The sequence below is a fragment of the Ranitomeya variabilis genome, chromosome 6 (assembly GCF_051348905.1).
Source record: "Ranitomeya variabilis isolate aRanVar5 chromosome 6, aRanVar5.hap1, whole genome shotgun sequence".
In the NCBI taxonomy this organism is placed as follows: Eukaryota; Metazoa; Chordata; class Amphibia; order Anura; family Dendrobatidae; genus Ranitomeya; species Ranitomeya variabilis.
In genome coordinates, this window is record NC_135237.1 from 52729151 (window position 1) to 52751992 (window position 22842).

Sequence of the window (22842 nt, forward strand, 5' to 3'; positions counted from 1 at the left end):
GACAAACTGAACATGAAGAGGAAGTCTGGGATCAGCTGAACCCCGGCTTTCTCTTCATGTTCCGTTTATCCGAAGGCGATGACAGGGATGATTGGGCACCAGGCATCAAATGTTATTCCACCGCATCACAGCCCTGGGGAGAGCGAGTGCCGACACCTCAGGAATGGCGCCAGCATGCGAGGGGAGTATAGGCTTTATCATTTTATAGAGAACATTTAGTTTAAGAAGGGGGTTGTCCTAGTAGTGGATATCCCCTTCAACCGCTATGTTGCTGGGGTCCCACTGCTGGGACACCCATTGGCAGGATCTCTGGGGATCCCTTGTCCCTTCTGGAAGGGAGCAGCGGTCGTACAAGTGCCCTTCCCATTCCAAGTCAATGTAACTGACAGATGGGGGTGTTGAATCCCCTCCTCTTATGTATCCGCTATCGCCCATCCTGTGGATAGGTTAAGTTTGGATCATCCTATTAAATATACATCCCTTTCATTGGAAGCATTTTGTAAGATATTGTAAAAACGAGTACAAGGAGAAACTGAAAATGAAAGCAGCGCTTTGATTGGTTGCTACAAGCAACTACTCTTATTGCAAAGGGGCCTTAAAAATGAGAGCTGAGATTCAATTGGATGCTAGGGGCAAACGCTCAGCTCTCCGCTAGTTTTATTACATTTCCACACAAACATTAGGTTCTTTAGTAATTGTTAGAAGGCCTGGAAGAAGAAGAATAAAAGTTGTCTGATTAATAAGTAGACTTCAAGACTCCGCCACTCATCACCGCCACTCCATACATGCACTTTAAGTGAGGGTCATGTCGGCCTTGACATTTCTCTATTAACATGACGAGGTGACATGGGACAGGGCTAGAATTGATGTGTGCTCACATATGGCGGTCTTGTCAGACACTCCTAAATAAATGAGGTTTCCCAGTTTATATCCGCTATTTCTGGAAATCACGGAGCATAATTGATTTATCAGCGATGGCGTCTGTCATAAATCCAGCTCTATCCAAATAATTCACAGGTTTGGCAGTATAGTATACACTCACCGGCCACTTTATTAGGTACACCATGCTAGTAACGGGTTGGACCCCCTTTTGCCTTCAGAACTGCCTCAATTCTTCGTGGCATAGATTCAACAAGGTGCTGGAAGCATTCCTCAGAGATTTTGGTCCATATTGACATGATGGCATCACACAGTTGCCGCAGATTTGTCGGCTGCACATCCCAAAGATGCTCCATACAAGGCAGGATGGATCCATGATTTCATGTTGTTTACGCCAAATTCTGACCCTACCATCCGAATGTCGCAGCAGAAATCGAGACTCATCAGACCAAGCAACGTTTTTCCAATCTTCTACTGTCCAATTTCGATGAGCTTGTACAAATTGTAGCCTCAGTTTCCTGTTCTTAGCTGAAAGGAGTGGTACCCGGTGTGGTCTTCTGCTGCTGTAGCCCATCTGCCTCAAAGTTCGACGCACTGTGCGTTCAGAGATGCTCTTAGGCCTACCTTGGTTGTAACGGGTGGCGATTTGAGTCACTGTTGCCTTTCTATCAGCTCGAACCAGTCTGCCCATTCTCCTCTGACCTCTGGCATCAACAAGGCATTTCCGCCCACAGAACTGCCGCTCACTGGATTTTTTTTCTTTTTCGGGCCATTCTCTGTAAACCCTAGAGATGGTTGTGCGTGAAAATCCCAGTAGATCAGCAGTTTCTGAAATACTCAGACCAGCCCTTCTGGCACCAACAACCATGCCACGTTCAAAGGCACTCAAATCACCTTTCTTCCCCATACTGATGCTCGGTTTGAACTGCAGGAGATTGTCTTGACCATGTCTACATGCCTAAATGCACTGAGTTGCCGCCATGTGATTGGCTGATTAGAAATTAAGTGTTAACAAGAAGTTGGACAGGTGTACCTAATAAAGTGGCCGGTGAGTGTATATTGTGATGGACAACCGTGTAGATCATCACCCACTGGCATCTATAAATCGCCCGTCGTCAGCATGTACGTCCTTGACTTTTGCCTTTTCTATTTTTACCCTTTTCTGTATCTTTGAAAGTTTTATGTTGCAATGGCTGCCCACTTTTTTTTTAGTTCTCACATGTTTGGCAACACTTCTTATAATTTCATAAATGGTCATCAGATGTGGTGTTCAGGCATCTTGAAACGCTGATGACCAAACTCTATGAGCCTTTAATGTAGCTCTCAACCAGCCGTCCCGCATTCGGCAGGACTGTCCTGTCCAGTCAGAGCTTTTGTACCTCTTCTATACTTTTTTCGCCAACATCTTCATCACTCTGTGGCTCCTCCGGGTGGTGTCGATGGTGGGTGATCTCTGCAAAAAATAATTGTAGTACTCACTACTTCTCCATCCTGTGATCATCTCTCCTCAGCCACTTGAACTCGAAACTCCGTGTTCGCCGGCTGTTGCTCTACAAATGAGCCACAGCCCACAATGATAGGAGACATATTGCAGGCAAGGAACCAGAAGCAGTTTATACATGTCCATAGAGACACTTTGTATGTAACAATGTATTTCTATGATGCCTGCATACTGAGGTGAAGATTTTTTTTATCCCTATAAATTAATAAGCAAAATGTAATTATTTTACTTTTTGTTTTTCTGAGAGTCTCCACAGGTCTCAAACCCACAACCTTAACATTTCAGGAAGGCTCTTAAACTGCTCAGCCACAAACTCTGATTTATATACAGTGGATAATTTTGTGTATGTGATCTGTATTGCAGAACTGAACATAGTTACCGTATATTATACTGATACATACATTGTACAGAGCAATGTATTTCTATTTGGGAATGAGATTTTTCATCCTATAAAATTACTATAAAAAAAAATAATGAAAATCACTTGATGGAAAAAAATTGTCATTTTTAGTGCGTTTTTTGTTGTTGTTTTTTTTTAAATAATAAATCAGCACATAGCATATTTGGTGTCCCTATAATCATAATGACCCAATCAATACAGCGATAAGATTATTTACGGGAATCAGTAAAAGATGTAAAAAAAAAAAATTGTCGTGATTGACATTTTTTCTCTATTAAACCCATAAAAAATGTACTCAAACTGTAATGCTGAGGCCGTGTTCACATGAAGCGTAAATGCTGCTTTCTTTCTGTTGTTTTTCTGCAGGTGTCCGCACCACACAATGCAATAAGTCTTCTCGGATTATGACATGTTTGTTGCATTTCTTGTATAAGTTTTCCTCCTTATTTGATGCGATTTTGGTGTAGATATGAATCCGTCTTTTACGCTTTTTTAATAGAGCGGAAAAGCTTTGATTCTGCACTTAAAAATGCAGTGGCGTTTTTTTTTTTTATTCATTTTTTTTTTTTTTTTTTTAAGAAGCTGCCTATAGAGAAAAAATGTACTAAAACTGCAGGGTTCAGCAGAGTCTTCAGACCACAGAGAGCGGGGGTTCTTATGGAATCACATCCACTTTGCTTCTAAATTTAGACCATGTTCACATGTAGCGTAAATGCTGCAGATTTTCTGTTTTTTGTTTTGTTTTGTTTTTGTTTGCCCCAAAATTCTTCTGTTTTACTGTCCAAGTTAAGTGGATGTGATTTCATGAAAACTGCACCCCTGTGGTCTAAAGATCCAGCTGAACTGTTCGGTTTTGGTGCTTTTTCTTCTCTCTGGTCTTCTATGTGGAGTCTGAAAAACACATGTAAAAAAAAAAAAAAAATGGCAGTTTATTAAGTGCAGAATCAAAGCTTTTCTGTATTATAAAAAACACATTAAAAACGCATCTGCACCAAAAAGGCATCAAATAAGGGGAAGAAAGTTGTTATTGTGTAGTTTCGTGCAGATCCTGCAGAAAACTAAAAACACTATTTCTGCACCGTGTGAACACGGCCTTACAGACACAAAAAAGCCAGATGTCTTATATAGTGAAACTACATAGAGATGAGAAAGTTCTGGCGGCTCCGACTGTGAATGAATGAACAAAAAATAATCCACAGATCCCAACTAGAGATGAGCAGGATGCACAGATGTAGCTCCGACCCTGGGTGATCAAAAGCCGTGCCCGGGACGCCGGAAGGTTAGAGATTCGCGGCCTCCCATCCATCTGCCAGGTAGCACTGATCTAGACGCTGGATCATAGACCCGGGAATCGATCACTCATCTCTAGTCCCAACTGTCCTGGATACAGAGGACAGTCCCGGATTTGGGTCTACGCCCCGCAGTCTGAGGCATGTACTGAATTTCCTTCACTTCCGCCTCCCCTCTGACCTCTCCTGCTGCCAGGGTAGAAAGAAATGGTAAATGGGCGTGGATTGAGGTGTGGTCAGGGGTGTGATGAAAATTTTGCCGCAACGCAATCTGTCCCTCTTTCTGTTCCTCACAAGTTGGGATGTATGCCTGTAGTATAGACTGGAGCTGGTCATTGCCATCTATGGGACTACTCTGTGACGTGTGCGGGGGTCACTGCGGAGGGAGAAGGTGAGCTGTGACCACCTATTGTCAGTGGTAGATCCTGTGCCGTCTGCCTTTTCACTTTTAGGGTACATGTCCACCTTCAGGATGGCTGGCGGTTTGGACGGAGCTGCAAACCCGCTCCGCCCCCTTCTGTGACGCGATGATGCCGGATGTGTTCATTGCACACATCTGGCATCATCGCACCCCACACATAGGGCCCTGTGCTTTACCTTGCGGCGGCGCCGCAAGGTAAACTGACCTGCTGCGATCTTAAAAGACGCTGCGCATGTCCGGAATCGCAGGGCCGCCGGGTGCGTGTTACCACGCATAGTGGAGACGGGATTTGATAAAATCCCCTCCACTATGCTGTAACATCTGGACGCTGCGTGTTTGACGCTGTGGCTCTGCGCAGCGTCAAACACGCAGCGTTTCCTGAACGTGGAAACATACCCTAATACTGTCAGAACTGCTAAAGGCCCCGTCACACATAGCGATTTACCAACGATCACGACCAGCGATACGACCTGGCCGTGATCGTTGGTAAGTCGCTGTGTGGTTGCTGGGGAGCTGTCACACAGACAGCTCTCTCCAGCGACCAACGATCAGGGGAACGACTTCGGCATCGTTGAAACTGTCTTCAACGATGCCGAAGTCCCCCTGCAGCACCCGAGTAACCAGGGTAAACATCGGGTTACTAAGCGCAGGGCCGCGCTTAGTAACCCGATGTTTACCCTGGTTACCAAAAAAAACAAACAGTACATACTCACCATCTGATGTCCGTCAGGTCCCTTGCCGTCTGCTTCCTGCTCTGACTGAGTGCCGCCGTACAGTGAGAGCAGAGCGCAGCGGTGACGTCACTGCTGTGCTGTGCTCTCACTGTACGGCGGCACTCAGTCAGAGCAGGAAGCAGACGGCAAGGGACCTGACGGACATCAGATGGTGAGTATGTACTGTTTGGTTTTTTTTTTACATTTACGCTGGTAACCAGGGTAAACATTGGGTTACTAAGCGCGGCCCTGCGCTTAGTAACCCGATGTTTGCCCTGGTTACCAGTGAAGACATCGCTGGATCGGTGTCACACACACCGATTCAGCGATGTCAGCGGGACCTCAACGACCAAAAAAAGGTCCAGGCCATTCCGACACGACCAGCGATCTCGCAGCAGGGGCCTGGTCGCTGCTATGTGTCACACATAGCGAGATCGCTACTGAGGTCGCTGTTGCGTCACAAAACTTGTGACTCAGCAGCGATCTCGCTAGCGATCTCGCTATGTGAGACGGGGCCTTAACTCTGCGGTTTTTGTTTGTTTGTTTGTTTTTTGTCTGTTTTTTTTTTTTTCTGGAGGTCTGGAGTCTGGAGGTGCTCGTGCGGGTCATTGCGACTGTTAGGGCTTGTCCACATGATACATTTTTGCCCCTTTTTTTTTTCTCAGAATTTTACATGGTGAATGAGATTTCTGAAATCTCATGCACCTACTGTTTATTTTTTTCCTTGCAGATTTCAACTATCAGTGTGTTGGGGTTTTTTTTTGTTTGTTTTTTTGTTTTGTTTTGTTTTTTAATCTTCGACATGTCAATCCTTTCTGCGTTTTTCACCCATTTAAATTAATGGGGGAAATAAATGTAAGTCAAAAAGAAAAACGCAGCAGTTTTCCTGCCAAAACTGTTTTTTGCTACAGAAAAATCTGCTGTAAATACCCAACGTGTGCACAGTGCCTTCTTATCACTTTCCATCTCCCAGTAAATGCTGATCATGAGAGGACACAGAAGAGGGGCCATGTGCAACAACCACATATGGACCCTTTGCAGTCCCATAACTTATCAGAATGCATGATTCCACAGGCTTTGGCAGTGATTGTGGCCCCCTTAGCTCTTGGGTCCCCGTGAGGTTTCACTAATCGCATGTCAGTCCTTCATAAAGAGTTCATATTGCTATATAAATTTGCAGACCACCTGAATTACTTCTGCATACTATACTTATCTGTATGGTTCATAATGGCTGTCCAATGTGCCTTGTCCATGGAAAAAAAAAAGTTGTTGATCCAGGATAAAAAAAGAAGAGAAATAGGAAAATATTCAGAATAATTAATCCTGATGGTGACGTGTAAAGTTAGAAAAAGAGAACATCGCCTATGCTCTGTACCTTCCATGCAAATGTACCCAATTTTAAAAAAACAAAAAACAAAAAAAAACTCTATATGGTCAAGCCCTAATAATCTGTCATCTTTTTCCAGAACATGGAGATGAATGCGACTCAGATGTAGAAAATGAACAAAACCATGATCCTAATGTGGAAGAGTTCCTCCAGCAAGGTGATACAACTGTCATCTATCCGGAAGCTCCCGAGGACGACCAGAGGCAGGGCACGCCCGAGGCTAGTGGCCATGATGAAAACGGTAATTACGCCTCGGAAACTGCTCGTTTTGTCAGAGAATGTTTAACAATGCTGGAGGCGTAGGTCTCGTTATTGTAAAGATCTGATTTTCCTGGTTCCATTTCTTGACGGCTTTTCCAGACAGTATTTAGTATATCAACTCTTCTTCATTTTATAAGTTTGTTGGGGGTTTTTTTTGTTTTGTTTTTTTCTCAATTGAGATGACACCTTTTGATTGATTTTTCTGATCTTATCACAAAATTTATGAAAATCTGTGGACAAACGTCTGCGGATCTAATGTATTCTTTTGCTATAAAAAATAATTTTGCGGCAAACATCTAATTGGTAGATAAGGTAGTGTTATTGTGCACTCTCTCAAACGGGATTATGTGCCTTCAAATTTTGATTCGCTCTTTACATTCGCTCTGACGTATCATATGTTGCCAGCTTCTGGGCCAAGGCAATTTTGCATTTACAGCCCAGTAATGATACCCTTTTAGTGTCCCCTTATAAAGTATTGGTGCCTTTTTGGAGTGTCCCCTACAAACATAATAATTCCACCTTTGTGCCAAATTCCCCCTGCAAAACAAAAAAAAGTTTATAATCACCAAATCAGTATTGACTGCGTTGTTATCTCTCTAGCACATGGAGCGGTCCAGCACAAGCCCTGCAATGCGGAGACGTCATTGCTCTGTATGCTGTGGGACGCCGGCCTCTTGTAGGCCCACGGCCTGCAGGATGGAGAGCGGTGGGGCCGGGAGCCTATGGCTCTCTGCTCTCCCACAGTGTCCAACTGTATGGGATCATATGTTCAAAGTGGCGCTCATCTGATGTTACTGCCAAATAGCGGTAACACGTATCCTCTACATTTGAACATCCCCTTATGGTTTTTAATAATGATAGTCACATTGTTAAAAACCATAAGGGGATGTTCAAATGTAAAGGATACGATGATAAAAATTCTGTCCTGATTTGTGAGCGAAAAATCCTCAACGTATCACAGTAGCAGCAAATGGATGTAGTTTTACCATATGTTGTTGACGTTCAGCGGAAATGTGAAGCATTTGAATGTGTGCTGCCGATTTCACCCTTTTCAATGCATAGGGTGATGTCCGCGATAAATCTGGACCTAAATGGATTTCACCCGTTTCAATTCATAGGGTGGTGTCCGCGATCAATCTGGACCTAAATGGATTTCACCCTTTTCAATGCATAGGGTGGTGTCCGCTATCAATCTGGACCTAAATGGATTTCACCCTTTTCAATGCATAGGGTGGTGTCCGCGATAAATCTGGACCTAAATGCAACTCGTATGGATTTTGTTGCAGATTTGGCCCAGATCCACTGCAGAATCTGCTGCAGAAAATAGACTAAGACCATCTATGGTGGCCAAATCTCCGGCCCTACACGTGTCCTTATCATATGGTCCTAAAACTATTGGTTTGCCAGTTGTTCCGCTCAATTCTAGTTAATACTAATGTTGCAGCACTGACTTTACTATCCTCGAAGGATGACATATGCCAGTATGCAATAAATGTCCCAGCATGGAAAATCCACGATATTCTTCACAAGTGTTCTCCTGGAATAACTTGCCGTAAAGTCCTAGCGGCTGTGTCTTCTCCGCACTGGTTAGGAGATAAGATCGCTCTGACGGTGCAGAGGCTGCAGAAATGTCTACAGCGGCAATAACTATTCTTTGAAAATGAAAAGAAATACAAATAAATCACCTGAATTATAATGGAGGTAGAGTCGGCCACAAGGTACAATTTCCAGTAGCAGCTGGAAGCAAGGAAGACTTTGTAATAAAACTACAGTGACTTACGATCACCATGTGAGGAGAAAGTGATTGCTGGAAGGAAGAGTTATAACGCCTAACCTCCGGTTTCATCTCTCGAGTCACCAGCTATTTTAGAGGTCAGGTTAACAATGATATTTTAAGGATGTAAGATTCTCAGATTCCACACACTCCATAATACCTTCGCAAAAAAAAATAAATAATAGATTCCCTGCTCCTTAGATGTGCACAGGTATCACTGGAGGTTTACATCTTGGGATTAAACCAAAAAGGAGAGTGGCCACAGGATGGAGAGAGGCAGCCAAATTGTCCATCTGGGTCTCCCATCTAAGTATACGTGTCTCACACTGGTCCCTAGGATATTGGGAAGATGTCACAGTATAGAGGGATCGTCATCATTCTCATTTGCTCATGGAAAAATGAGAAACAATGGAATGACACTGAAAGGGAGAAGATACAGATTAGATATTAGAGAAAAAAATTTGACAGTGATGGTGATCAATGAGAGGGACAGGCTGCTATGAGAGGTGGCGAGTTCTCATTCAATGGAAGTCTTCAAACAGAGGCTGCCCAGAATAAGTGGGGGTCATAGCAGTCAGACCCCAGCAATTATGTCTTTTAAGGGTAGGTAATACATAAATGTAATAGGAGCACCCCTTTAATTTGTGGCAGGCATATTTTAATACATATTTGGTTGTTTTTTATCCCAGTAATTAAATTTTTCCTTATGTATGACAGAATCTTGTATATCGGCTTGCAATCTAAGGCTGGCAGAAGATGATGGGAGTTTTTAGTTTTCTGCACGTGGTGCCCGGCTTAAGCGCTCAGACTATGGATGTCCTGTAAAGCAATTTACAATGACTTTCATTTAAAGTAGATCTGTCACCAGATTTCTCCATACAAACATCATACATTATTAAACAGATCTCACCTGATCTGTGCATACTTTGTATACTTTTGTATATGTAGCTGGACTCTTAAAGTACCATTATAATTTTGAGTACTATACGGCCATTCTGACGTGGCTTTTCAAAAGTAAGTCCACTAGACTGATCAGGTCTGAGAGATCTATTTAGCAATATGTTCAGTTTTGTATTCTGAAATCTGGTGACAAATCCATTTTTAAATGAGACCCATACACAATGAATGTCCAAGAAAGCAGTGGACGTTGGCTCTCCTGCTGTGTTCACATATCCGGTAATCATCCGTTAGAGCAGATCCAGCAGCAATCTGTTGACAAAATTGTTCAGAAGCAACGATTTTGACCTTCTTGAAAAAAAAAAAAAAAAACTGATTTCAACTGGATCCGTTTTTTAACATTGAACTCTATGAACAGATCCGTGTAACGGCCATCAGTTTTTTTTTCTATCATTTGAAAATAATTTGTTGTTTGATTACTGGCTAATTTTCAAATGGAAGAAAATGGATGGCTATTTCACGGATCCGTTTTCTATAGACTTAAGAAAAAAAAAAAAAAAGAAGAAGAAGAAATGGATCCAGTTGAAATCTTTTTTTTTTTTTTTTTTTTTTTTTCTTTCAGCTAGACAGTTGTACAACTTTTTTTTTTTTTTGCCATCAGATTGCTGCTAGATCAGCGCTAACAGAGATCAGTTCTATCAGATGATTCCTGGACATGTGAACGTAGCCTTAGTATGTTTGTAGACGGCCGCCAGCCTATTGTTCACCATCCATTTGCTTTTAATGATGAATCGCCGGTCCAGACCTGGAGCATATGACAAAAGGTTGTCTAAAACATGCAACCATTACTCTCAAATAACCGTGTATGGTCTCTTAAGTGGGGTATATGGCAGTAACTCTTATTTTTGTGTTATGATCCATGCTTCTGCTTGATGTAAATGTCACACTAGCGATATCTTGGGAGTTGGGCGACTATGAGAGAGGTTATTCCCTTTCATTAAAAGTTAATTGCAGACTATTGTAAAAGAAACAGGCCACGCTGTCCTTGCCTTGCCTGGGGTCACCTGGGAATTTTGCTGCTGCTCCCGATCTATAGCTTTGGCTCTGGCGCCGATATCATGTCGACCGCTCTGCAGCTCTGACAAAGACAGTCTGCCTACATGGCAATGTCCTGTTCGGAGCCGCTGAGCTTACTGATTGGCTGTCGATGTGACGCTCGCGCCAAAACCAGTCACCGGAAGAGGCGGTGAAAGTCGCCAATGGACCCAGGCAAGGAGAGTACAGCCCCGTTTTTGTTTTTTGTTTTAAACAATAGCCTGCAGTCAGGGATTAACTTTTCAATGAAGGGAACAACCCCTTTAAGTCGATCACTTCTGTTTCTAAAGCTCATCTATTATACGTATCCTGCGCTGTATTTATGTAGCTTTGATATTTTTGGTTTAATGTCATTTGTAGGGACTCCAGACGCGTTTTCCCAGCTCCTCACCTGCCCATACTGTGACCGAGGGTACAAGCGCTACACATCATTGAAGGAGCACATTAAGTACAGGCATGAGAAGAATGAAGATAACTTCAGCTGTTCTATGTGCAGCTATACGTTCGCATACAGAACTCAGCTGGACCGTCACATGACCTCACATAAGTCAGGGAAAGACCAGGTACGTAATGGGGAGTCTGCATTTATTTATTTGGTGGCGTCCGGTTTATAAATGGGGCATCTATGTGCTGACAGGTACAGAGTATGTGGGCTGTGCTCGGTTGTCCCCATCAGTGCCATTGACTTTGAATGGAGTGGCGTCGAGCATGCTCAACCTTTGCTTTTTCAAGCACTACTGTCATACATGGGACGTATCCAGCCCGATTGGAGCTCCACTAATCTCTAGATTTAAAGCCTATCCTGCGGATGAATGCGCTTAATGAGGGTATCCCTTTAAAATATCCCCCCGTTATAAATAACATACCGATTAGACAATTTGGAAGTGCTTCACCTAACCCCAGCCGTCCATTTGCTTCCTTTTTCAGAGTAGATCACATGCCATTCATCCGACTTGTGATCTATCCCGGCTGCCACTGTACTGTATGTTTTGTCATAATGGCATCATTTTGACGTAATGACATCATGTTCATGGTCCGGCCCCAGAGCGGCATCTCCCCCGTCTACATTGTGACACTGTGCTTACTAGTGCAATAAACCCAAGACAAGGTGGGATATAGGTGATTGATGCGCTCACATTTTAGGGTAGTTCAAATGCAGGCACAACCATTGTACAGAATTGTATAATTCTGGTCCGTCGGCTGCTGCTCCCTTTTTGAGCGATGGTAGGACAAACAACACCGCAGGATATACAACCCTAATTCCAAAAAAAAAAGTTGGGTTGCTGTGTAAAATGTAAAGAATACAAGATAGCAATGATTTGGAAATTTCTCGTGGCCATTTTGTATTCACAACAGAACATAGCTCGCAGATCAGAAGGTGAACGTTGGACATTTTTCCATTTTATTTAAAAATTGATGGCAGCGATACTTCTTAAAAATGTTGGGCTCAGGCCTTGTCCATCATTGTGTATGATCTCCTCTTCCTTTTACAACAGTCTGTAAATGTCTTGGAAGTGAGGAGACAAGTACTGGACTTTTTGGAGAGGAACGTTGTCCCCTTCTTGTCTGATGTCGGATTCTCGCTGCTCCACAGTCTGGGTTCTTTGCTAGATTTTTCATTACATAACGCGCCAAATGTTTTCTGTTGGTGAAGGGTCTGGACTGCAGGCGGCCGGTTGATCACCAGACTCTTCTACTGTGAAGCCATGTTGTTGTGATGGATACAGGATGGGGTTTTACATGGTCTTGCTGAAATATGCAAGGCCTTCCTGAGATAGACATTGTCTGTATGGGAGCACATGTTCTAATATAATGCTCAGCGTTGATGGGTAACTTTCAATATGTGTAAGTTGCCCATGTCACTAATTCTGCCCCATTCCATCAGAGATGCAGGAACTGTGCGCTGATTACAAGCTGGACGGACATTCTCCTTTTGAGTTTACAGGACAGGGCATCTGTAGTTTCTATGAAGAATTTCACATTTTGATTCATCTGACCACAGAATAGTTTTCCATTTTTACCTCCGTCCATTTTGAATGAGCTTTGGCCCAGAGAAGAGGGCAGCGTTTCTGGATTGTAGTGGTATTTGGCTTCTTCTTTGCATGATAGAACTTTAACTTGCACATGTGGATTACACGGCAATCATCTATCTTCTTAGACAATGATTTCTGGAAGTATTCTTGAGCCCACATGGTGATAGTGCAGTGCCACCTGAGGGCCCTTATAACACAAGCATCGAATAGTAATCAACCTTGTCCCTTGATATTCAAAGTCTTTGCAATTTTACATTGAACCTTTTTTTAAATTGTTCCCCAATTTTTAGATTCAGTTGTTCAGATTAGTGAACCTCTGACTATCTTTGCTTCTGTGAGACTCTGCCTCTCTAACATGCTCTTTTTATGCACAGCTATGTGACTTAGTTGAAAAATTGACCCTCTGACAGTCTTTCATTAGTACCACTTTTCCAGCCTTTTGTTAGACTTGTCCTAACTTTTTTTGAGAGGTGCTGCTTTCAAAATAAGTTAAATTTTTTACATTAAATTAAAAAATGTCCAGCGTTCACCTTCTGATCTGTGATCTATGTTCTGTTGTGTATACTGTGTGACTATGAGATTTCACATTGTTGCAAAAAATTTTTCTATACTTTTTACAGTGTCCCAACTTTTTGGCAATGAGGCTGTACGTTATAGCAGAAAATGTAGGACTCGGGTGCTGCAGATAATGACCGTCCAGAGACTGAATAGAAGCTGTGGTCAGTGTTCCTTTATTGGTTAGATTTTTTGGGGAATAGGATTTGATTACAGGTTTGGGATCTTCATTAGGCCAAATTAACTTGGCTTATTTAGTTCTTCTTATACTATGTCGTCACACAACACATAGGAATACTTTGGGAAATGTTGTTGGGGACTTACTGCAGCTGCTGGAGCTCTGAGATACCTGCAGGCCATAACAAGAACAAATGAAGTGGAACGGGAGGATTGTGAGTTACATCCTTTTTTTATTTTTTTTTATATATATTTTTTTTTATGTATATGAATACTTTTTTTCCTCAGTGTTTGTTACACATTTTTGAAACTCCAATAAAACACTTCTCATTGTTAGCTATGGACAGCACCAATTCAAAGATCTGGATCAATATTGTAGAATTTCATCCATAGTCACCACGTTGCCTCCGTCCATCCATCTATTAAACAATGGCAGCTTCTTTGGTCTACTGTGTAGAAGTCTCTTTTGTAGGTCTTGTCACTGACTAAACGCGTTTTGTGTCTCGCAGAGGCACGTAACACAGTCTGGAGGAAACCGTAAATTCAAATGCACTGAATGTGGAAAAGCTTTCAAATACAAACATCATCTAAAGGAACACTTACGTATTCACAGTGGTAAGTATTGTATATGCTGTGCACAGGGAAGGCAAAATTATTGAAGTGTCCTAAATTGACTGTACATTTATACTAAAACATGTAGTCATTTTAGGGAGGGGACCACCAAGACCAACTCAATGCACCAAAATATGGTGTCATCTTGGGTGGTAATTTTAGATTTTGAATGGGAGTTGACTAGTCTTAATCAGTTTTTCCATGTAGTCCACCCAAAAAATGTATAATCACCCTCAAGGGTACAACTATAGTGAATTTTAGGTTTGCATGTGTGCCCTGGTGCTTTGGGGGAGCCAAAATGTCGATTTTGGACCATATAAGATGACCAGTAATATTACAGGCTTGTGATAGTTTTTAAGGTTGGAGATTTTTTTTATTGAGGCTTACAAGTTTCAAGTTATACCTCTGCTGACCCACTATTCCTCCATTGTCACCGCCAGTGTCTTTGTGCCCATCTGTAGCGTGACGTCCTGTTTACACGTCATGAGCGTAGTTGCAATCAGATAAACAGAACCAGGGAAGGACAACTGGTGATGGATCCTATTGAAATTGTCAGCTAAATTTAAATTCTGAGGCATTCATGCTAAGTAAGAGACTTCTTTGCATATTTCCTTAATATTACATTTGTATGATGGGAAATCCTGCAATTCGTGCTTTAATAGTCTCCTTTTTTTTTGTCTTGAAGGAGAGAAGCCATATGAGTGTCCAAACTGCAAGAAGAGATTTTCTCATTCTGGTTCTTACAGTTCCCACATAAGCAGTAAAAAATGCATTGGAGTTATTCCTGTTAATGGACGAGCACGATCTGGATTAAAGACCCCTCAGTGTTCTTCCCCATCCCTCTCTGCATCCCCTGGTAGCCCAGTGCGGCCACCAATCCGACAAAAGATAGAGAACAAGCCTTTACAGGAACAACTTCCAGTAAACCAAATTAAGACTGAGCCTGTGGATTATGAAATAAAGCCCATAGTGGTTGCATCAGGAATCAACTGTTCAGCCGCTTTGCAAAATGGTGTCTTCAGTGCTGGTAGCCCTCTGCAGGCAACCAGTTCTCCTCAGGGTGTGGTACAAGCTGTTGTTCTACCAACTATGGGCCTGGTATCACCTATTAGTATTAATCTAAGTGACATTCAAAATGTTCTCAAGGTGGCTGTAGATGGGAATATAATCCGACAAGTATTAGAAAACAATCATGCACATCTTGCATCCAAAGAACAAGGGACACTGACCTCCACAACAATTCAACAAGCGGGCCATTCTGTCATTTCAGCTATTAGTCTTCCTCTGGTTGATCAAGATGGTACAACCAAAATAATCATAAATTACAGCTTAGAGCCACCAAGTCAGCTTCCAGTTGTTCCACAAAACTTAAAGAAGGAGGTTCCAGTTGAGGCTTGCAAAGCGGAAAAACTACCGGAAGATCTCACCATCAAAACCGAAAAAGAAACAAAGTTTACAGCGGACAGCACTTGCATGATTTCTGATGATGGTTCACAAAACACAAATGCACTTCAAGAACCCAAGCACTATGAGCAAAAAAAGAGTGATCTACTTCCCGAAAGTGGCAAAGATGAACCTGTTAAGTCTGAGTCATCTTCTGTGGACACCGCAGATGGAAATCTTACTCCCAGTCAACCACCATTGAAAAACCTCCTATCTCTTCTCAAAGCTTACCATGCGCTGAATGCACAGCCAAGTGCCGAAGAACTTTCTAAAATTGCCGATTCAGTAAATCTCCCACTGGACGTGGTTAAAAAGTGGTTTGTAAAAATGCAAAGTGGAGAAATTTCTGTTCAGTCTTCTCGATCATCTTCTCCAAAATCTGAAGAAAATGGTGTCTCAGCAGAAAAAAGTAATGAATCGCAAGATAATGACAAAGTTCAGAATGGCATAAATGACCTTCCTAAAAACGAGCCCTCTCAGCCATTGACTACAGATGGTTCTAGGAGTGGCACCACCTCTCCTTCACCACTAAACCTCTCTTCTCTAAATAACTCAGATGATGCAACGATCTCTGACGAGGTGCAAGGCCCATCGGAGCAGCAAGTAGAACCTCTAGACTTATCCTTACCAAAGCAGCTTGGAAATGTACCGGAAAGACCTTCCATAACTAGCGTTTACCAGAGCAGTGTTTATTCTCTTCAAGAAGAACCCTTGAACTTATCTTGTGTTAGAAAAGAGCCAATGCAAATGGACAGTGTCGCAAAGCCGGAGCCAGCTCTAATTATAAACCCAAGTGCCAATCCCATAAACATTGCTATTCCTACCATCACTGCCCAGTTACCTACTATTGTTGCCATTACCAGTCAGAACAGTGTGCCCTGTTTAAGAGCACTAGCTGCCAACAAACGGACGATCTTGATTCCTCAAGTGACATATACCTATGCCACCACTTCTACACCTATAGTTCCCGAACCACAACAGAAAAGCCTCCAAACGAACGGGATCCAGGTAATGTCTTTTCTGAAATATGTATGGACCAATAGATCAGTTGGCTGATATTTTGACATTTACGCTACGCGATTAAAGGGTCGCGCTATTTATTTTTCATATTGATGAGCTATCCAAAAGATCGTTGGAGTTCCTTCACCCCACCATTCAGCTTTTTTCGGTGCCGGTGACCGGTGGATGTTAGTACTTGGGGATGTTGAATCTTTAAGCTCCGGCAATTGTGTAATGGCTATTACGGGTACCGCAGATCCACTCCTGTTTATTTGAATAGGGGCCACTACATGGATAACGTTGTTGTACTATTCAGCTCTTCAACTGCTGACATCCATCCACCACCAGCAATGAAACCGATCTGATATTCATGACTTATGCTTGTGATAGGTCATCAATATAAAGTAGTGTAGCAAGCCTTTAATTGGTATGTATACACAGAAGGTTTAGTTGTGATCATGAAGTCCTTGTTAGCTCATGTCATAGGTGAGTATCAACATTTCTGTGACCAGAACACAAAACCAACCAGAAAAAAAAGGGGGTCAATGGTACGTATATCTAATTAACCACCTGCACTCATTTAGTACTTGCAATTTCCCTTGTTCCTATTTGGTGACGATTTCTGGGACCAGGTTGCATTTTTACACGTCCATGATAGTAACGGGTAGCATTGGTGTTTTCTGGAAAGAGCAGTGAAACCTGACTCCATCTTTACTACGCACCATAGTAAGAAGAGAGAGACACTTTTCTGTGTATCTTGCTAAATATTTTTGGTTTTAAAATTTTTGCCATCCACATACATAATAATAAAGTACAGATGCGGCCCCTGCAATGTTGTTCATTAATTTTTTGTGACTTGATTTTGAAGTGGTTTAACTGTGATGTGCTTGAATGCTTAAATTAATTGGAAAAAACAAATATATTGCAATTGTAGGCTATTCCTTATGGTGATCTGCGCTCAGTTTGTAGGCAGCTGTATTATAATTAAATGGTGCAAAGTGGTGTTTATGGCTTAAACTAGGCAAGCTGGGAGCATAAGGAGATATCGCCAGGTAATGGTAGGATCTTGCACAGTAGATACACTGCGGGGCATTTATTATTCTATATAGGAGCAGAATTTTCCTCTGTGCGTTACGTCTGCGTTCATTGTCTGACTTAAATAGGAGGTATAAAGGATTTACTGGCATTACTGACCGCCCTACAGACCCTCAACTACTTAAAGCACGAGTTCTGCTTCTCCAGGACCATGGTCCGGCCTATTATACAAATGTCAAATTACTGGTTACAAAAGGATCAGGCGTATTGGCAGTCAATGTGCTTAATTTACGTTTTCAAACCATTTGCCATCCGTTCTAATTCCATCCTTCGTTTAGGGTATGTTCACATGGAGGTTTTCAATGTGGGTTATGGAGCAAATTCTGCTACAAAATCCACATCTAAAATCATTTCCAATACTTGTTGATTTAAATGGAAAAATCATATTGCCATTCTGTGAGGTTTTTTTGTTGTTGTTGTTTTTTTTTACAACCTGCTAGTTCTAAAAACCGCTTAATAGAGAGAGAGAAAAAAAAGGCTAGGAATTATTGATGTGAATTATTGTCAAGTCTGGGGGAAAAATTGCTCCAAAAACTGCATCAGTATTGAAAACTGTGTTGAAGAACCACATGGATTTCACTGTAACCACGTGGTGTTTTGCCACCTCAAATAAAACTCTGCGTAAACACATTTTTTTAACCGTCCAATTTTAGACTTTTAGATTGTTCTGCAATACACGTTGGCATATCCAATTGCACCTCAAAGTTGGTAGTTTGGAGTAGTTTTGTGGGTTTTTCTCTTTTCCAAATCCGAGATGTACACAATCATAAGGATCTAAAAATACTAAATTATCTGGAGGATTGTTCAAATATCTATAGATGAAATCTATGTAAATGACTTATGTACAGTCCCGCTCATCGTTATTGGCACCCATGCAGTGTAAGTGCATAATGTGGAATATCTCCTGAAAAAGAAAATGAATCACGTGAAACATTTTCTTTATATAGAGCACTCGTGTTAAATACAAAAGAGCAAATGATAGACAATAATTTAAAACGAACAATGAGAGGGAAAAATAGAAAAACCTAAAGCTTGCTGTGACACTGGTATTGGAACCCTTTACTAGTATGGAAACACATTGTGACTCGTCTGTGGTAAACTACAAATGAGAAGCATCTGTGATTGTCGGTGCCCATGTGACATCAATTAGCCAATGAATGATGATTTCAGTGTTTTAAAAAGCCACATGGTAGGCCCTGTCACATTGTCACAATGGCGAAGACAAAGGAGCTGTCTAAGGACATCAAAACTGCTATTATTAGCAGACACAAGACTTCCAAAGGGCATAAGGCCATCTCCAAAGACCTTGCTATCCCAGTTTCAACAATGCGCATTGTCATTAAGAAGTTTGCCAAGCATGCAACTGTCGAACCTCCCTGGAGGTGGAGGAAAAGAAGAAAATTGACAAGATGTCTTCGAAAGCTTGGTACGAATGGTGGAAAAAATGGCGCACACTAAACCAAGCAGAGCTTTATGGGCGAAAGCCAAGTAAGAAACCATTGCTGAAGAAGACATAAAAAGGAACAACTGATCTTTGACAAAGAGGACCTTGACAAACCAAAATCCTTCTGTGTACAAATGAAAAAAAAAATTGCCTTTTATCATTGCAAAGCAACAGTTTTACAGATGAAGGAAAAAAACACCCTACCAACAGTTAAGCATGGTGGAGGATCTATAATGCTGTGGGTTGTTTTTCTGCGTCTGGTACTTTTAGGCCTTGCCCGTATCACAGGTACCATGAAATCAGAGAATTATCAGCGAAATGTCCTACCCAGAGAATTATCAGCGAAATGTCCTACCCAGTGTAAGAAAACTTGGTTTCAGTCGAAGATCATGGGTCCTCCAGCAAAACAATGACCCAAAGCACACATTCAAAAGTACACAGGAATAATTGAAAAAGAAAAAATGGACTGTTTTAAAATGGCCAGCAGTGAGTCCTGACCTCAATCCCATTGAAAATCTTTCGGGCGAGCTGAAATCTGCCATTGGAAAAAAAACCTTGCAAGAGCTTGAACAAAATGCAAAGGAAGAGTGAGATAAAATACCAGCTGAGAAGTGCAAGAAGCTTATAGATGGCTACAAGAAACGTTTGGTGGCTGTTCTCAATGCCAAAGGGTGTGCAACCAATTATTAATTAGGGGTGCCTTTATTGTCGCAACATGTAAGTTCAAAAACAATGTTTTATTGTTGTTACTTTGGACCACTAATTAAAAAATCCTGAGGATATAACTTTGGTATATTTCAATTTATTTCTGAAGGTATTGTGTACTCTATGGAAAAAATGAAGGGGTGCCAATAATGGTGGCCAGCACTGCAAATATAGAATTCTTGCCACATCGCGTGGCCTTGACATTCGAGATCTCTTATTAGGAAGGAGGAACTTCTCTAGTGCCCAGTTTATTTTCTGATTGTAGTAATAGTATAATAGAATTGTCCAGGAATTTGCATCTCCTCTATGCATCAGATAAATGGGGATAATTCAACTGAAAAAGGAAGTATGGCCGAATATATGGAGTATTCAACCACCCCGATCAATAAAGATATGATGGTACTATGCTGCCTAGGTGCTTTCTAACCCCGCTTACACTGTAGGAAGTGCCGTCTTGCATGTGGTTGCTGCTCAGTTTATTATCTCTGGAATAATTTCTTATTTCATTGCAAAGTGTGAGAACTTTTCCTAGAGAAACCACAGTGATGAGCACCTGGTCCTGTGCTAATACTGTTTTTTTGCTTTGTAAATAGTGACGAGAGAACGTGTTCGGATAGCATGTTATATGAGCATGCTTGGGTGTTATCACAGTATCTTGGGTGTGCTCGGATAATATGTTTGAGTCCCTGCGGACGCATGATCATGGCTGTTAGCTGCAACACATGCTGGGATTGACTAACAAACACGCGATGTCGAACAGCCCCAAGACATGCAGCTGCGGGGACTTGAACATATTGTCCGAGCACGCCCAAGATACTCTGATAACACCCGAGCATGCTATGATAACATGCTATCTGAACACGCTCTCTCGTCACTATTTGTAAAGCATTCTTTGTCCAATTCTGACTCTATGTACATTCACAAGTCGGGGTCAAATTGCGCTGAATTTTCTGTGCGCATTTTAATCATAGACTTGCTTTAGGTGCGGAAATTCTGCAGATAAAAACTTAACATGCGCACATAGCCTTAAAATGCATGTGGAGTATTTGCTTGCAGAAATTGCTGCAAGGTTTCTGCATCTTTTTTTTTTTATGCGTTTTTGTACAGTAATTAAGGCTTTTTTAAGCTAAATAAAGATATTTAAAAAAAGATTTGTGATGCAATTTCTTGGTTCAACACCACCTTTCATGCTGATACAGTGGCATCAGGGTAATGAGATTAGGGCTTGGTGTCAGCAGCTGTCATTGACACCTAGCCCTTGGCTTAGTAATAAAAAGGTGTCAGCCCGACAGCCTCATTACTAAGCCGATAAGTGAATGCAAACACTCACGCACACATTGTCACCAGCCCATGTAGGAGCATTAACAGAACGAACATACATAGGCTGTAACCAACTGTTAACTTTAAAGAAAAATAAAATTGCGTGGGCTCCCACGTAATTTTAATAACCAGTAGAGGGAAAGCCGACGGCTGAGGGTTGATGTTAATATTCTGGGAAGGAGCCAATCACCATAAAGGTTTCCAGGCTATTAATATCAGCTCACAGCTGTTTGCTTAGCCTTTACTGGCTAGTTTACAGGGGGATCACAGAAAAAATTTACATAGGGTCCTTCTATAAAATCTAACCAGCAAAGGCTAGGAAGACAGCTGCATGCTGATATTAATAGCCTAGGAAGGGGCCATGGATATTGGGCCCCATCCCAGACTAAAAACCTCAGCTCTCAGCCGCCCAAGAAAAGGCGCATCTATAAGATGCTCCAAAACTGGCGATTAGCATTGCTCGTCCCCTGTAGTGGTGGCAAGTGGGGTTCATATTTGTGGGGTTGTTGTCACCTTTGTATTGTCAGGTGATATCAAGCCCACAGGTTAGTAATGGATGGACGTCTAAGAGACAGCTATCCATTAGTAACCCCATAGTGATATTGTATAAAAACACCCAGAATAAAGTCCTTTATTTGAAATAATGACACAGACTCCTTTAATGAATCTTAATTAAACCACACTTGCCGAACGCCTAATCCACCGAAGCCAACGTCTCCTGCAACAAAAATTAAGTAATAAACCACAATATTCTTCACCTGTCAGCAGGGAAGATAATCCTTAATGTCCCATGACGATCCTGATCACTTTGGGAGCAGTCACTAATGAGACAGCTCTTAAAGACAGCCGTCGATTCACTTACATGAGGTAATCTCTCCACAGTGTATCACTGAGCTGCCGTGAGAGCGTTCACCGGAGTTCATCAGCTGATCAGCTCCGGTGCTCTCCCTTACGGCACCACTGCTGCGTGAGAAAATTCTCATGCATTGATGGTAGCGTATGTGAGAGCAGCGGAGCTGATCAGGTGATAAACTCCGGTGAACTCCCTCGCGGCAGCTCAGTGATACACGGCGGAGCGATTACCTCCTGTCAGTGTATCGCCGGCGGCTGGGTGGAGCAGTCATATCTCCCAATGTGACTGTTCTACACTTGAGACTGCCATGGGACGCTCAGGATTATGTGGATTATGGCGGACACGTGAGTATATGGTGGTTTATTATTTTACATTATTTTCTAGGAGACGAGGGCGTCATGGATTTGGTGTTAGGTGAGTATAATGGTTTTTTTTATTTGAACATATATTTAATTTTCCTTTTTTTTTTTTTATACTGTGAGCACGGGCGCCGGGTGATGAGACTACGTCTCCCATCAGTGGCTCCTGTTACAGTGACAGCAGACGCAGCCCGTTTGGGAGCAGTAGTCTCATCAGCCCACGCCAGCTGACCTGCGGTAAGCTTTTTACTGCAAGTCATACTGACATCTGACAGTTACCCTGCAGCACTCTGACCAACAGTCTTACCGGCGGTAGTGTTACCGCGGGCCACAGTATCTCCTGCGTGGGCACTCTGACAGCATGACCCAGCAGCGCTCTGACAGACGGTCTTACCAGCTGTAGCGTTACCGCCGATAAGAACCTCCACGTCGGTGTTTCCTACACTGTCACATCGGTGGCAGGGTGAAAAACACCATAGGAAGCCAGTAAAAGCGCAAACAAAAACTCAGCAAATCCGTAAACATTTTTATACCTGCGTTTTTGCTGTGGATTTGACTGACTCAATTGAAGTCAATAGGTGAAAAATGCTGCAGAAACGCACAAAGAATTGACATGCTGCAGAAAAAATA

The 22842-nt window shown here is 42.2% G+C and overlaps 1 protein-coding gene across 5 annotated transcripts in view; it reads left to right on the forward strand.

The window, feature by feature from the left end:
* Positions 1 to 22842, forward strand: part of ZEB1 (zinc finger E-box binding homeobox 1) — a 145216-nt gene that overhangs the window by 99224 nt on the left and 23150 nt on the right. For all 5 annotated transcript variants that reach the window (XM_077268481.1, XM_077268483.1, XM_077268485.1 and 2 more), the window contains exons 4-7: positions 6670 to 6831; positions 10978 to 11180; positions 13892 to 13997; positions 14680 to 16445. In XM_077268481.1, the coding sequence (XP_077124596.1) occupies positions 6670 to 6831; positions 10978 to 11180; positions 13892 to 13997; positions 14680 to 16445 (2237 nt within the window). The remainder of the gene's footprint in view (positions 1 to 6669; positions 6832 to 10977; positions 11181 to 13891; positions 13998 to 14679; positions 16446 to 22842) is intronic.